We start from the raw sequence: 16,864 nt of genomic DNA on the forward strand, positions 1-16,864 counted from the left end.
ACCTAAAGACAGAAAAGCTTTGAAAAACAGGTGGGTTTTTCGGGTGAAACATGAAGATGGTAATCCAGTTCCACGGTACAAAGCTAGATTAGTTGTCAAGGGATTTAATCAGAAAAGGGGAGTTGATTTTGATGAGATATTCTCTCCAGTTGTGAAGATGTCATCCATTCGTGTGGTTCTAGGCTTGGCTGCAAGTCTAGATTTAGAGGTTGAGCAAATGGATGTTAAAACTGCTTTCCTCCATGGTGACTTAGATGAAGAAATTTATATGGAGCAACCGGAAGGTTTTGAAGTCAAGGGTAAAGAGAATTATGTTTGCAAATTGAAGAAGAGCTTGTATGGTTTGAAACAAGCTCCCAGGCAGTGGTACAGGAAGTTTGGTTCTTTTATGAGTCAGCAGGGCTTCAAGAAGACTTCTTCAGACCATTGTGTTTTTGTGCAAAAGTTCTCTGATGGTGACTTTATTATTGTGTTGCTTTATGTTGATGACATGCTTGTTGTTGGTCATAATACTTGCAGGATTCAGAAGTTGAAGCAAGAGTTGAGTAAGTCTTTTGCTATGAAAGACTTAGGACCAGCAAGGCAGATTCTTGGCATGCAGATTGTCCGTGATAGAAAGGCCAAGAAATTGGTATTATCACAAGAGAAGTACATTCAGAAAGTACTTCGCAGATTCAGCATGGACAAAGCTAAGGTTGTCAGTACACCTTTAGCTATGCACTTCAAATTGAGCACGAAACAGTGTCCTTCTAGTGATGATGAGAAGGAAGATATGAAGAAAGTTCCTTATGCTTCAGCTGTTGGTAGTTTGATGTATGCGATGGTTTGTACAAGACCGGATATTGCTCACGCTGTTGGAGTTGTTAGCCGTTTTCTTTCTAATCCGGGAAGAGAACATTGGAATGCTGTGAAGTGGGTTATGAGATATCTCTGTGGCACTTCTAGTCTGAGTTTGTGTTTTGGTACAGGGAAGCCTATTCTTTGTGGTTATACTGATTCAGACATGGCTGGTGATGTTGATACTCGCAAGTCTACTTCAGGGTACTTGGTTACTTTTGCAGGGGGAGCTGTGTCTTGGCAATCTAGGTTGCAAAAATGTGTTGCTCTATCTACTACAGAAGCTGAGCTTATTGCTGTCGTTGAAGCTTGTAAAGAATTGCTTTGGATGAAGAGATTCTTGGGGGAACTTGGTTGTGCTCAAGAGAGGTATGTGCTTTATTGTGACAGTCAAAGTGCTATACATCTTGGCAAGAATTCTACGTTCCATGGTCGGTCTAAACACATTGATGTGAGATACCATTGGATTCGAGATGTGTTGGATTCTAAGTTGCTTGAGCTTGAAAAGATTCATACAAATGACAATGGTTCCGATATGATGACTAAAGCTTTGCCAAGAGGGAAGTTTGAAGATTGTTGCATGGTCGCCGGGATGGCGGTCTCCTCCACATAGTCGTGAGGGGGAGAATTGTTGGGTTATGGGCCTTTTTCCCTTCCTATGTGGATAAATAAAAGCCCAATTTGGACCAACCCATTTTTGCCCATAGGCCCATTCTTATGAGGCAAATATAAGCCTATTTAGGTCTTATTTTCATATACACAGAGAGTTTTTTCAGCAGCCAAAAAGAGAGAAAGAGAGCAGTTTTCGCAGTCAAAATTCAGCCCTAACAGCCAACTTCAAATTGCGATTCCCGCTTCGTTTCTTGTCCGATTGAGCTGATTTTTGGACAGCATATTATCTTCATCTCAATCTTTGATTAGGAACTGACAGAGTTGGATTTGGTGGCCTGCAGCTTCAGTTTTGCTGTCGTGAACAGTAGCTGCGAAATTGGTGATTTTGCTCCTTTAATTCTCTAGATTTGGTGCAATCTTATTTTGTTGTTGCTCGTTGTTTGGCACTTGTTTTGTGGCCAATTTTGGAGAAAAATATTGTAACTCTTGGTGATTATAGTGGAGCTTTTGGTCCCGTGGTTTTTTACTCTTCACATCGAAGGGTTTTCCACGTAAATCTTGGTGTCTTGTGTGATTGATTTATTATTGTCTTTTTATATTTGTTTGGTTGAATTACTTGCTGCCTTACTATTATATTGCTTGTGGTTGTTTGTCTTCCCTTGGTTCAAATCGAAAAGGGAAAGTATAGACTTGGGTATTCTTCCGCTGTTATCCTGTCAGGCATTCTTTGTTAGTGCCTTGTCTTTCCCAACAATATGTTTTGTCTGATCTCCATTGATTGTATCCTTTCTTCAATTGAGCTATATATTACTTCCATATATGGTGGCTGGAATTCTTTTCAAAAGAAAATCACATACTTTCTGAATATGATAGATCATGATTCCAACCAAATACACTCCCGATTTACTTCATAGATCGATATTATTTCTGCATGATTTGAAGAAGTGGTTACTAATGTTTGATTCTTTGAATGTCAAGATATTGTTGTGTCTCCATGTGTAAAGAAATAGTTCATTTGGAATCGAGTTTTATGCAAATCAAATAAATATTCTGCATCTACATAATCGAATCATTTCTGACTCAAAGATTGATCATTTCAATTTTATTAAAGTTCTTTTTTTCATAAAGAAAATCATATATCTTCTATGTGTTGAGTCGCTTGCTTTGTTAGTTTCTTGTCATAACTCAAATGATAAAATGATAATTCTTTCAGATAATTGTATATTACAATCTTTTAACATTTGCATAACCAACAATTGATAAGTGCATCAATTGCACTAATACATGACATTTAAAATAATTCATGAGATCAAAAAGATTATTTTTTTGTGTTAAGCAGTCTCAAAATCCTTAGGTACTCAATGAAATTGTTTTAAGACCTTACTCAATGAAATTGCTTTAATGAGCATGCAAGAACGAGAATCATTCACTATATATATTTTTTGAGTATTTCATCTATTGCCAAAGTAAAACAAGTCTTATTCATCCACCAATGGAGAATACATCTCCATTTAATAATGTCACAATTTCTGCGAAAATACTTTATGCCCCGAGACATAAAACGTACTTTATATCTTACAGTTATACTTTCGCACAATGATTCATTTGTATCCCACGGATATACAATTTAATCTATGAACTATACATTCAAAAACATTACTTTTTTTAGTGAAACAAAATATACTTGAATAGAGAATTTTATTTGGGGAATCATTTATCTGTCCACAATATATGATAGATTTGAATTTAAAATCCTCGTAATCATTTATAGCATTAAGTGCTACTTCATATCAAAGATATCGTCAACAGTTATTTTGATTCGATCTCAACGCGACATAACTTATCGAGATCTCTTCATTTTTCATCATTTTTAGAGACTTGAACCTTTGTCAAGGTATTATGAAGTGTTATGTCATAGTGCTCTTTCAAAGCATTTACCTCATTATCATGACCATTTTGATAATTTGATTTTGTCCTCCTCAAGAAATTTTACATTTTGAAATCGATTGGTCTATCATGCTTCTGGCGTACCATGGACTCTATCCTTTAAGTGTCATTTATTGGAGCATTTGCAGCTTAATTAAAATATTGAGTCAACAATGCATCTGACAAATTATTTGCAATATTTTGCAAATGAATTATCTCTTAAACTGTAAGTTCACATTTTTTTTAACGAGGATCCAGATAATTCACCCCGCACATAATTTCAGCTTCTAAACATATCTCCGACTAATGTTAGAAAATCTAACATTTACACTCAACCTCATTTGGGGATCCATCTTGGTTCGTGGTGAAGCAATAAAATTATATGTGCACACATTAAATTTTTAGATGAAAATTATTTGGTTCTTCACCGTGAGCCGATTGTGATGAGAGAACCTTGTTGGCTTGATGCATATATGTTAAATAAACTCACATCATACCAAATTTTATTTGAGAGATTTTTTCTCATAATCAACGTTATAACTATAATTCGAGGCATACAATTTCTGCTAAATCAACCAACATTATCAACATAATTTTATAATTTGAAATTATGCTCTTAATTTAACATTTGAACAAACAATCTTACAAAAATCAATTTGTTAGTAGATACAAATGCACATATGACTATACCATAGTTGCATCTATTAAATCATAATAGTATGCGGTCCACATGAAAGGTGAACGAGCTCATATTCACCTTTTCATACGTTTCAAATAATTTTAAGGGATACAATCCCAACCTAAGCTGGTACAATGATCATTTTATCATGCAAACAAGTAACACAAGAGGATTTTTGAAGAATCTTTTATTTTTTCAAATATATAGTCACGTAAATTCGCAATATCTTTTACATCACATCTGAATCAGAATTGTCAACCGGTTATGTTAACTGATATTTATTTTAGTTAACTTCTAATTTATTTTATTTTTGCATGTAATTGCTTCATCATGCCCATATTTTATACAATAAATAAGAGAAAGGTGGGTAACCTTTTATGTAAATATTCATAACCCCTTGGATTGTAGTAATCTGAAGATATTTAATCTTTCAACAATTTATAATTTTAATATAATAATTTTTTTCTTTCAATTTCTCTGAAACTTAATAAGTTTCTTTTGAGACTTACTATAACCTCAATATTATAAACAATTTCATTCCTCCGGATAGCTAAAGATTGGCCTTTCAAGACTCTCAATTAATTTTGTGTACTATTATAAATTTCACAATACTATTGTTATTTTGATAATTTTCTTCACGGAGAAAATTATTATCATTGTCATTGTTAAAATTATTACATTTACGATTTATTTCTTGACAACCAATGACAAAGTTATGTTACCACACAACAATATTTACTTTGTAGCATAACCATAGCTTTTATAGGAAAGATTTATTTCTTTCTTTTGTCATTCAATAGTCCATGATAGCGCATATACAATATTTGTGATGTACTTAAAGTATATGATCAAATAATTATTTATGTTAAAATATTTCTTTTCAATTTCTTAAACTTTTCGTAGAGGTGAGATGTGACACTTATCCAACAATACATAAATATGTTCTTATTTATGCGAAATGTCACAGTTTCTTCAAGAAATGAACCATAACCTTTTGCATAGGCTTCACAAGTTTTTATTAGAAACTTAATTGTCATATTTTGACATTATCAAATTTATGCAACTCACTTCAACATCACTTTAAGAAGTCAAATGTACCAAATGTACTACCACTTTAACTTTCTTTATTTTGATGTAGGATTTATAGAACTTTTCAAATTGGATTGCATCAACGACAATGTGCACAATATTCCATTTTGATGGATAAAATTATCTTCGAATTTGATGGACCATCTTAAGAATCCATAATATTCTTTCTTTTAATTACAACAATGATGATCATTAACATTTTACCTCACTAATATTAATACATTCAATCACTTATCATTTTCGAAATATTATGTACTGCTACCGCATTCACTTAAAAGAATGAAGCAAATTAATTGGACAGATTTTATAACTTTCAGTCAAAAGTATATAACTTTATGTTAGTCATGTCATATCATCACCATAGTGCATTAGGATTTAAACTCAATGTCTTATCCATATAAAGAAGTTTTCATTCATAGATGATGGGACTTGAAACCAACTTCATATCATCATGGTGCACCGAATTTTATAACCCGATGTCTTATCCACTTGGTGTGGTGAAACTTATATTTACAGTCTCATCCTCAATTATTATTTTAATAAATCAAGTGCATCATAAAAAAATAAATATTAAATATCATAATCTGAATTGACTTATATCTTTATTTATATTATAACACTAAAATATACAAAAATTTAATCATAACCATAATATTAAGCATGAATATAATCATGAAGAAGATTATAGAGGTGAAAAGTTACAAGAATAATTATCATAAAAATGGATGCACATTATATTATTTTATATTGAGTGTAGAAGGGTTTTTTTATTTTTCGTTTGTTTGATATGAATATGAATGTATGCGGTGGGAAAATAGTAGTGAGGAGTCGTGTCTTTGTGCATGCATATGTGTGTCTTTATTTTGACACGTACCTATTAGTAACTCAAATATATATCTTCTCAATGAAGTGAACTTTCTCCAAAAGAAGAAGAAAAAAAAGTTTTAGAATAGAATGGCATCAGATCAAGAAGAAAGATCTCAACTTGATGCTAGGGCTAGACAGGGAGAGACGGTTGTACCTGGTGGCACTGGTGGAAAAAGCCTTGAAGCTCAAGAACATCTAGCTCAAGGTAGAAGTAGAGGAGGTCAAACAAGAAGGGAACAGCTAGGAACAGAAGGATACCAAGAGCTAGGACAAAAAGGAGGACAAACTAGAAAAGAGCAAATAGGTAAAGAAGGATACAAAGAAATGGGTAGAAAAGGCGGACTTAGCAATGCTAATACTGATAAATCTCAACAAGGCGTTAACGACGTTTGATTTTTCATCTTCTGTTATGGAGTATTTATAATTTTCATGTTATCTGGTTTGCTTCTTGTACGTTTAGCTACTTTAGTTATGAATAAGGTAGTTGCTTGCCAATAAATACTTGTTTGTATCAAGTCTCTTTACCTATCAAATAATATTGTATCACCAAGAGGAATAAATTCAATTTGTGGCTTTTCATCGAACTTAGATCACTATCAATCTTTAGCTATTTATTATGAGATCTATAGACGCACTAGAATATGAGAGTGAATGAAATATATAGTTGATACAGCAGGTATCAACTTGTATGTATCAAATCAACTTGTATGTGTATAAAGGTATTTTTTTTTTCCTCAAATTTGAAAGCAGAACCATGCATAATCCAAAATTTGCATAAAACCATCATACAGGATCTTCATATTTTACATCCTAATCTTGCATTCTACATTTAAGGAAAGTAAAGCACAAGTCATATTATCAAATAGAAAGAGCTTTGTTTGATCTAAGCAGCTTGGCATCTCCTCTACACCATGAAAGTACCACTTGAATATTAATGGCTAGTTGCTAAAGCAGTAACCAAAAGACCAAGTATAAGAAATGGCTGTGCACTGGCCTGAAATGACATACAATTGGTATTAGTTTTTGACACAGCCAAATTTAAGTTCTACTACAAAAGAAGACGAAGGTACCTGATATTTGACGTCGTATTTTACTGGATCTTTGAGGAAGTACTTAAACTGCAGAGCCAAAATGAAGTACAGGTTAGACCACAAGAAGCAATTTGATAGAATTGTGTGGCTTTGATAAGGCGTTACCTGGAAGAAGACTTGTGGAGCAATTAAACCTAGAAGTGCAAAAGCATAATAGGGTTTGCCAGCACCTAAAAGATACCCTGCAACAAACAAGATATCATGCTATTGCAAGATTAAGGCATAGATTTGTCCACATTCCTGAAAGATAGCCATTATGTTTAAGCATAGTGAAAGCTTGATTTGGCCTCGACCTAGAGAAGTTTAGATGATCTTAGGTGCTCTAGTTTGCAGCTGGATTTTGACAGCACTTAAGTAGCCTTTGTACCACCCTAGTTTTCAAGCAACATAAATCCGCAGCTCTTAATTTCAAAGAAAGATTTCCAAACAATCAAAGTTAATGATTACCCTCTCTAAGGTAGCAGAAACTAAACTTCTCTTGGTTTGTATTTTCTTATTTTTTTTAAAAAACGTGGTGCCCGAGAAAACTTAGGGTTCCTACTAGCTTCCACCAGCACACGTACCATGTAACTCTAGCTTGGATAAATAAGAACTGCCCTAGTGTTTTTGTCTTCGCTAGAATTTCTGAGGCCTTATGGTTTCCTAACAAACTTTATTGACTACTAGGTCACACCCTTGGCGCTTATAATCGAGGAGAATCAGCGCTTATAATCTGCGAGGAGACTGCTGATTGCGTCTACTGGCAGTTACTAATCATTTCTATAGTCAACAGTCACAATTTTAGAAAGATATCACCTAACATCCATTTCTTACTTTCAGATAATATATTGATATAATGACAAAAGCTTCAATGAAGATACAGAACTTAGGAGGACCAAAAGGTCATCATGTGTTAACATATATAGATCTGACAGTTGTTGATAAAACAAGAACAACAATCACCTGCCACTGATATCTGAGTTATGTCAATGGCACCAACACAAATCCATTTAGCAGCTTCAGAACCAAAAGCTACTGGAAGTGACTAAAAATTGTGTCATGAGAAAGTCAGTAGTCATAGAGATGCCCGATTGTGTATGAAAACTCAAACTTAGTAGAGATATATACCTGAAGCCCCATAGCCCTATCTCCTTCAATGCTTTTGAAATCATTTACAATGGCTATGCCCAGCTGCGAAGCAATTAACAAAAGGTAAGATGACTATTGATGCAAAGTGATGGGAAAAAAAACTTTAGTGTTTTTGCAGACTCTTACACCGGCAATGCTGTACAGTAGTGTTAGTACAATTACATCAGGTGTAAGGGTCCCGAACAAAGCTTGACCGGCCCACCTACATCAAGAAATTAAAAGGATTCTGCATTACACAGTACATAAGAATTTTTTGCCCTCCTGAGCACAAACCAAAATGCTGAAGTGATACATTTATAATGCAAAAAGGTAATTATTGTCACACATGATCCTATTTGTGGGACTAAATAAATGAGAACAAACTCCTCTACAAAGTCTCCAAGCAAATGATGCCTAGTCAACATAGGTTAACATTCAACATGATCATACTTGCATGATTGGAAAAATAGTTCACCTAATCAACCTTCTTATACAGCAAAGTGCAACAGATAAGACCCTCCCTCCACCCCGTCTCACATCATGGATTTCCCTTTTTGGATTATCTCGACTATTAGAAATTCTACACAGAAACAGAAGTTAATCTTGATACTTTGCGAGAATAATTTTACGCACAAGTAAAAAATTACTTAAAGTTTTTAAAGTTCTCTTTCTATCTTCATGAATAGATAAGTAAATGAAAATAAGCCCTGATAAAGCTGTCGTAAAAAAAAGGATGGAGGCAGCAACTCGGAGACAAAGGGAAGGCCCAGGTTATTAGCTTTTCTATATGTAAAGCCATGTTATTATTATGAAAGGTAACTTGTTAAGACTGCTCCACTTTAGACAGGTTCTTTCTATTTTTGGAAGTAAATCTCGACGAGTTGCAGAGTACTTAGAAGAAAGTTTGATATATACCAAGGCAAGCTGATATAACTTGCTCCTAGAGCAAAATTTCCAATCCATCCGTTCTGTTTGAGCTGCACATAAATTTTTATATCAAAGCTGTTCACATTTTGATACTGTACAAAAAAGCGTGGTTAGAGGATTATGAAATATAACAATATTACCTTTAATGGTGGAGCTGAGTAGATGTAGGAGAGCAAGGATCCACCAAGTGCAAGGTAAAATATTACAGGAAAGTCATGCCCTGCCTATAACAACAATGATCATAGAATTGATACGTTTCCAGATAAATAACTAGATAATTAGCAGATTTAAGGACTTACCCAAACATCTAAAATACCAGCTAACCCAAGGCCTCCTAAAAGAAGCACCCATATTTGAGTAATGACCTGTATCAATAATTATTTGATGAGAACATATAGAATTTCTGGAATTAGTTTTCACTTTTCAACATATCTGTAGACAATCTCAAACAAGACATACCTCTTGTTCAGATATCGCCCCTGAAGGAATTGGACGGTAAGGTTCATTAATAGCATCTATCTCTCTATCATACCAATCATTAATAGTCTAAACATAAAGCAAAAAGGTCACTTCCCGGGATTTCTGAAGTAGATAATCTTGAAAAGCATTAACTTGAAGTACCTGAGTATAGCCAGTTAGAAATGGACCAGACATCAACATACAAACAATTGATTTGGCCACATCCTCTGGAGTCCAGTGGAAGTTCCCTATGACAAGGTTCAGAAACTAAATCAGATACATGCAGAGATCCCACAAAATACATATCTGTCTAATCACAACTGTATAAATAGAAGTTCTTATTGGAGAATAATTTCGTTTGCAAAAGTGACCCACAAAGATTATATGAAGTATGACATTCCAAAATAAACTTAAACTGACAGAGTACTGTCATGGCAGATCTAGTATCATTTGCGCCGGCACCAAGCCACAACTGATATGCTTCTAATAGGCTATAACACAGGGAAATCTTCTTTTTTCTTAAGGAGAGAAGGAAGTATTTTTAAGAAATGCAACCGGATCGTGGCTTCATAACCTCATATTTGTTTACACAGCCTGATGACAATTGACATCTGAGATAAAGTTTATATGAATATAAATGTTCAATTCGAAATATAAGAGCATTTCATGATTTGATAACTAAATGTGCGACTGCATTTCTTTAATGTTTGGTAAGTAAAAATTTATCAGAACAAACAGGATATGAACATAGAAATTGGAGATATCTAAGGAGGTATATTTAAGGAGACATTAAATACTCATTGAACATGTCTCTAGAAATTGAGTTTTAAGAATATATGCCCTGTAGTACCAGAAGCAGCAGCTCCACAGACCACACCCCAGATAAGGGGAGGCCAAGTAACAGGTTTTGTAAGCTGAACCCGAATCTTCCACTTGTCCTGTAAAGAAGTGAATAGAGAAAAGTAAGTATTGAATTATTTAGTCTCAGTTGGGATATATACACACTCATCGCATCCATATATTCTATGCTTTTTCTCTTGCCCTCTTTAACTATCCAATCGAAAAAGCAGACTCTAGTAAGAAATTTTAAGGTGTTCTTTCAGGTTTATGGCATCATGCCGAAAATATAAAAAAAGGAGAGTATTTGTAGAACTTCTGCAATGGTAAAAGCATGAGCAAAAGCTTCTCAAAGAATGACCAGGCATTTACCTGTCGAAGACTTCCAGTGCTACAAACAAGAATTTTCCACATGATCAAAAGTCAATATGAGCGGAGATGATTTTTCGCTAATAAATGCATCTTATTAGTTAATAACCTATCCTCAGTGTGGGGTGTAGTTTTGCAGGTAGATTTATGTTCAAGGTTTTCTTGAGTATATGAAGGAGTTAAGGATATCAGACATAACAGGCACTTCTATCAATGAACTACACTTCAATACCAAACAAAGTCGGGTCATATAGAAGCCTCTACAACAAGTTCACTATGTCCCAGCCTGAATCATTCCAATTCTACTTTACAACAATAACTATGCCTCAATCCCAAGTCATCTCCAATACTACTTTGCTTATAAATAATTTATCTTCTAACGAAATTCAGGATTTACTAAAAATGAAGTTTTCAAGTCAACCAGACCAAAAGGATTTCAGACAAGTACCAGACATAATAAAAATGTAAAACAATAATACAGGAACAAAATAAACCTTTGTCCCAACTAACTGGTATGGCCTCCATTGCTTTCTACTCGTAACTATATCCGCATTGATTTTGATTTTTGAGAGATTGCAGGTCTTTTAAAACAACTCCATTCCATGTAATTTTAGACCTACCCTGTCCTATGTTAGTTACTTCAATCATCATAGTGCTGTGCCAACAAACAAATCCAGTTTATATAGGCCATGACCAAAACCATTTCAGACGACATCTCATTTTATCCCTCGAGTTTGTTACTTGTACCTTCAGTCAGATGTAATCGATTCTAATCTTATCTTACACAATCTGTTAGCGCATTCATCTTAAGATCACATTTCTGCTGCACTCATCCAACATTCATTCCCAATTAACATTGTTGGTCTCACCATTATTCTATAGAACTTGAGTTTACAATTTGTGAAGTATCTCATTGGTCACAATTCACTTCACCTCATCCTTATGTTTCGATAAATGGCAGTTTCATAACAGGGCATTTATATACTAAATGATTCATAGTAACAAATTGAAGTTGAGAACGGATTCAAATTCAAAGCTCAAAATAACAATAAATTCAAAAATAAACCCAAATTAGCCCACCGTTTCTTGCTTGGCTCCTTTGATTCCAAGAATCTGATTTATACTTGAGCCACCAGCAGCTGGTGCCTTATCCGGTGCCTCTGCTTTAGCTGCCACACAAATATATGAAACTCCCATAAATACCCAAAACCCAATTAGTTTTTTTTCAAAAAATAAATCCCAAGTTACCTTCTTTTTCAGTCTCTGTTGCTCTAACAACGAGTCTTCTTCCTGTAAGAAACACATAAACGCATCAAATAAACAAATGAATTGAAGTTAATTGCACGTATGAATTTGCTTACGAGAGAGGGAGAATGAAATTTTTGAAGAGCGAAGTGGGTTGTTGTAGTTGAAATTTGATAGTTTAACAGATGGCACAGTGTTGAGGAGAGAAGCCATTGCAATGGAAGTTCAGTGAAAGGAGAGCTTTTTGGTCTGATGATAACTTTTATCTTTTGTTTAATTATGTTATTAAAACAATTTATGACCAAAATGATTTTTTATTTTACATTTGCCATTTTATATAACAACTCACTCTTTTCTAGACATAATAAAAAATTAATATACTTTTAGTGTTTAAAAAAAATTGGGTTTTTGTTTTGTTTAAATAAGTGGGGTTGAGGAATATAATAGTATGGTTAGCTAGTGGACAACTAATTAGGTATAATTTGCATAAATCCTATAGTTCAAAGATTAAATTATATTTTAATTCTATTTTTTAAATTACAATAATTTTTTAAAGTTTGTTTTCGAATATATTAAAGAGTTCTCAGATGCATCATAGCATAAATCGAGTACATTAAAAATTAGCTTGGACATATTTAAAGTTATATTGAATACATTATAAAAAAAAATTGGATACATAATATATAGCTCTGATACATTAAATACTGGTTTTGATACATTAATATGTAGTTCTGATACATTAAATACATTAGGAGAGAAATAAGAGATTTTAGAGTTTTTGGAAATAGAAGAGGATATTAAAAATAAGAAAAATATAAAACGTGTATTTCAGTAATTGAATTGATCCAATTTCTTATATTACACTAAACTTTTAGAATTAAATTTTTAAACCATGACGCTTTTATGAAATTAATATTAATAAAAAGGAAAAAGGAAAAATAGTTTTGGGTTGAAGCTCAATTTGTATACAAATTATAGTTAGGTCCAACAAATGACCAGCCCATAATTAAAGTCAAAGGACAATAATTATAAAGGAAAAAATATTTAAATACATCACTTATTTTATAGTATTTTTTCAAAAAAAAATTCATTTGAAAAAATTACAAAAATTTTTACTTTTTCGTTTTTTCAAATATATCATTGATCATGATATATCAATCAGATACATCACTTTATGTGTATTGGAACGTTAGTGATGTATCTGAAACCAAGATGTGATGTATCGAGATGTTGATTGATGTATCGAAATTAGGATTGGAAATTTTGGGATATTGTATTCAGATCCACCAAATTTAAGAATTTTGTATGATTTAGAAAAGAATTAGAATACGATGTAATTAGTTCTTTTCACTATAACATTTTGTGCAAATTTCCTAGTATTAAATCTCGAGCAGTAAAAAGTCTTCACTATTCCTTGTAAAAGTTGTCTCTTCCTCTTCTAGATTGATACTCCCTCAGTTCACTATTGTTTGTCATGAATTCTACTTTTAGAATATACTATAAGAAGTTTGACTAATATTTTAAGATATATTTGTTCATCATATTGATATGCAAAAAATTGCAATTTATAGTGTTTTCATATAGTTTTTGAATATTTAAATTTTTTATTTAACATATTGAATTAATGTAATCTAATTTAACTTTAAAAATTAGTCAAATTAACTTTCGAAAAGTGTAACATGAGAAATAAAAATGAACGAAGGGAGTAATAGATGATCATTGTCTCCTCAAAAGTTTCACAACACTGACATCTAGACTATGTTTATTTTCATTCTCTTCGAATTATCATCTTTAGTAACCCTTCTCCTCCAAACTCTTTTCATAAAAAAAAAATCATCTTAACTAGACTGTAGTATAATATAGTACATGTATATCATATAATTAACGAATCCGTCATCATTTATATATGATTAAAAAAATTGTTTATATATAGTAAATATTGAACTTTTTTTGATAAGTTCACGTGTTTACTTTTTCATATTTAAAACTTTTTAATGAACATTCTAGCTTCGTGATGAATAAACTATATTTTGCAACAATGAAAGGAACCAAAATATTTACACGTCATTCAAGATTGTTTTTGTAAAGTTACATAAATCTCATAATGTTAAGAGTTAATTACATTTTATCTCTACTTTTTTCAAATTACAAAAACCTATTAAAATTAAAAGGTTTTAGATACATCAGCAGACATGCGGATACATAGGTCGAGATACATCGCTATTTAGGAAATCGACGGATACATAGCTCATGGATGTATCCGAGAGAGAATGAATGTAGCCGAGAGAGGAAGAATGTATTCGAGAGGGGATAGGAATAGGGCTGGGCATGAACACCGGAAAACCGAAATACCGTACCGAACCGAATTTTTTTGGTATTTCGGTTTCGGTTTTTTGATTTTCGGTTCGGTATTCGGTATATGTTTTTGTATTTTTCGATATTTTGGTTCGGTTTTCGGTATGTAATTTTGTGTTATTCGGTATTTCGGTTTATCGAAATATATTATATTATAATATGTATTTATATTATATTAATTATTAATGTTAAATAATAAATATTATAATTTAAAATTAAAAATTAAAAAGTAAAAGACACTTTTTGATTTAACTATTTTTAGCCCATTAAGTTGAAACAAACAAAAAAATTTGTAATTTTTTAAAAGCCCAACTAAGTAGGCCCATTAAAAAACCGAAATAACAAAACCTAACCGAAATAATAAAAACCGAACCGAATCGAATTATTTCGGTTCGGTGTTCGGTACACATTGTACAAGAAGAAAAAATCGAAAAAATCAAAAACCTAACCGAATTACCGAATGCCCACCCCTAGATAGGAATGTACCCGAAAGAGAATAGAGATGTATCTTAGGGAAAACTTTTGTAATTTTTTTAAATGATAATAATTTTAAAAGATTACGGTAAAACAAGATGTGTATTTTGATAAACTTTTCATTGATTGTACTATTCGAGGATTTGAATTTGAAATTATTGTTACCCATTACAGGAAAAGTATTGGGTCTATACTCGTTACTTTTCATATGAAGCCCAAGACTTATTTCATTCAGACACTTAGCAAACATTACGCTTCTCACTTAGGATCATAGGATGTATCCGAGAGCTCGAGAGGGGAGGGATGTATCCAAGAGAGGGTAGGAATATATTTAGAGAGGAATTTTTGTAATTTTTTAAAATGATAGAAAATTTAAAAATAAAAAAATTAGCTATATAGTCATAATATATAATATATTTAGTTAAAATAACAACACTTTAAAATATTTGTTTAAAATATCATAATGGCAATATTTTCAAAATTAATTTGTATTCACATTTATTATTTTTGAAATTTCCTTTTATTAATTAAAAGATTCCATAGTTGGACCAAACTCTAACCAATAACAAATTTAAAATAAAAAACAAATACAATATTCTCTCCTCATCTTGTTTCTCCCCTTTTAAAGTCATTCTCTAAAAAAAAAAATTCCACCTTTCAAGTTCCTAGATTTTCTTTATTCTTCAAACAAAAGTTATTCAAAATTTGATTCTTCCAACAAAATTTATACATTATTTCATCAAATTTCAAATTTGGTTAAGGTAATTTCGATTAGGTTTTTAGATTTGTTTTGATTTGTTTCCAGTGTCACGGTTTATATTTCGCATTGTTCATGTTATGAATTTTCCATCATTATTCTCAATTTTTATGCAAGTTTGTTTACATTTTCAACCTACTTTTTTGAAGATTGTACTCAAAAAAAGTAGGCTCTGGGATAAAATGGTTCAAGAGAGAATATCTAAGTTTCTTCACGATTTTATCCACATTCAAGTTCGAGATAGCAATGTCAGAGTAAACACACTATCAATAACTAATAAAAAAAATTGGGTGCAGAAGATTTCGAAAAACATGATGAAGATCAAGGTAGAAGAACAATTTCCTATTAGTTTGTTTTGTATTTATAATTTCTTTTAGAATTTTTGTATTATTTCTTAATTTCTATTCAAACCATTATTAGGTATGCTTTTAATATATGCATTCATTCAAAATCTCACGTTGCATAGTCCATGAATCTTGTATTTGTTCTTAATTTGTATTCATTATAAATGTATGCTAACTAGTTGTGTATTTTATTTATATGAAGAACAATTTTCTATTAGTTTGTTTTGTATTTATAGTTTTTTTTTCTTCAAAATTTTGTATCATTTCTCAATTCGTATTCAAACCAGTATGTATGTTTTTAATATTTGTATTTATTCAATATCTCACATTGCATAGTTTATGAATCTTGTATTTGTTCCTAATTTATATTCATTCTAAAGGTATATCAACTAGTTACATATTTTATTGGGATAATGCACAAGTACCCCCTCAACCTATGCCCGAAATCCCAGAGACACACTTATACTATACTAAGGTCCTATTACCCCCCTGAACTTATTTTATAAGTAATTTTCTACCCCTTTTTAGCCTATGTGGCACTAGTTTGAAAAAAAAAAGCCAACTATCGTTGGGCCCACAAGATAGTGCCACGTAGGTCGAAAAGGAGTAAAAAATTATTAATAAAATAAGTTCAGGGGGGTAATAGGACCTTAGTATAGTATAAGTGTGTCTCTGAGATTTCGGACATAGGTTGAGAGGGTACTTGGGCATTATCCCTATTTAATTTAAGAATGATTACAACAATATCTATTTACTGCTTTTCAGTTTTATTTTCACTTTTCCATCATATTATTTTTGTATTGTTATATATCATTATACAAAATACAGTATAAAAACTAGAATGAATACAAATACAAATAATACCTATAGGAATGTATACGATCTAAGA

General features: G+C 32.2%; 2 protein-coding genes across 2 annotated transcripts; one reads left to right on the forward strand and one right to left on the reverse strand.

Moving 5' to 3' along the window:
- The first annotated feature begins 6,071 nt into the window (after nt 1–6,071).
- Nucleotides 6,072–6,594, forward strand: LOC107031548 (carrot ABA-induced in somatic embryos 3-like). The gene has a single exon (XM_015232962.2). The coding sequence runs from the start codon at nt 6,098–6,100 to the stop codon at nt 6,401–6,403; it is 306 nt and encodes a 101-aa protein (XP_015088448.1). The 5' UTR covers nt 6,072–6,097; the 3' UTR covers nt 6,404–6,594.
- A 126-nt stretch (nt 6,595–6,720) lies between these two features.
- LOC107031547 (chlorophyll synthase, chloroplastic) lies at nt 6,721–12,347 on the reverse strand. The gene is made up of 15 exons (XM_015232961.1): nt 12,162–12,347; nt 12,049–12,090; nt 11,881–11,969; nt 10,445–10,532; nt 9,757–9,842; nt 9,595–9,681; nt 9,435–9,500; nt 9,276–9,359; nt 9,124–9,185; nt 8,356–8,431; nt 8,209–8,271; nt 8,044–8,125; nt 7,207–7,283; nt 7,081–7,128; nt 6,721–7,004 (listed from the first exon to the last, which is right to left on the reverse strand). Exons 1-15 carry the CDS (start codon nt 12,256–12,258, stop codon nt 6,942–6,944), a joined length of 1,110 nt encoding a protein of 369 aa, XP_015088447.1. The 5' UTR covers nt 12,259–12,347; the 3' UTR covers nt 6,721–6,941.
- Nucleotides 12,348–16,864: the final 4,517 nt, after the last annotated feature.

The sequence above is a fragment of the Solanum pennellii genome, chromosome 9 (assembly GCF_001406875.1).
Source record: "Solanum pennellii chromosome 9, SPENNV200".
Taxonomy (NCBI): Eukaryota; Viridiplantae; Streptophyta; class Magnoliopsida; order Solanales; family Solanaceae; genus Solanum; species Solanum pennellii.

What these genes read in the sequence shown, in the direction of transcription:
- LOC107031548 (XM_015232962.2), top strand. Translation starts at nt 6,098, where the DNA reads ATGGCATCAGATCAAGAAGAAAGATCTCAACTTGATGCTAGGGCTAGA.
- LOC107031547 (XM_015232961.1), bottom strand. Translation starts at nt 12,258, where the DNA reads ATGGCTTCTCTCCTCAACACTGTGCCATCTGTTAAACTATCAAATTTC. An exon ending in GGGCGATATCTGAACAAGAG is followed by an intron (nt 9,501 to 9,594) that starts GTATGTCTTGTT and finishes TTATTGATACAG; the next exon opens with GTCATTACTCAAATATGGGT. An exon ending in CTGGTATTTTAGATGTTTGG is followed by an intron (nt 9,360 to 9,434) that starts GTAAGTCCTTAA and finishes TTGTTGTTATAG; the next exon opens with GCAGGGCATGACTTTCCTGT.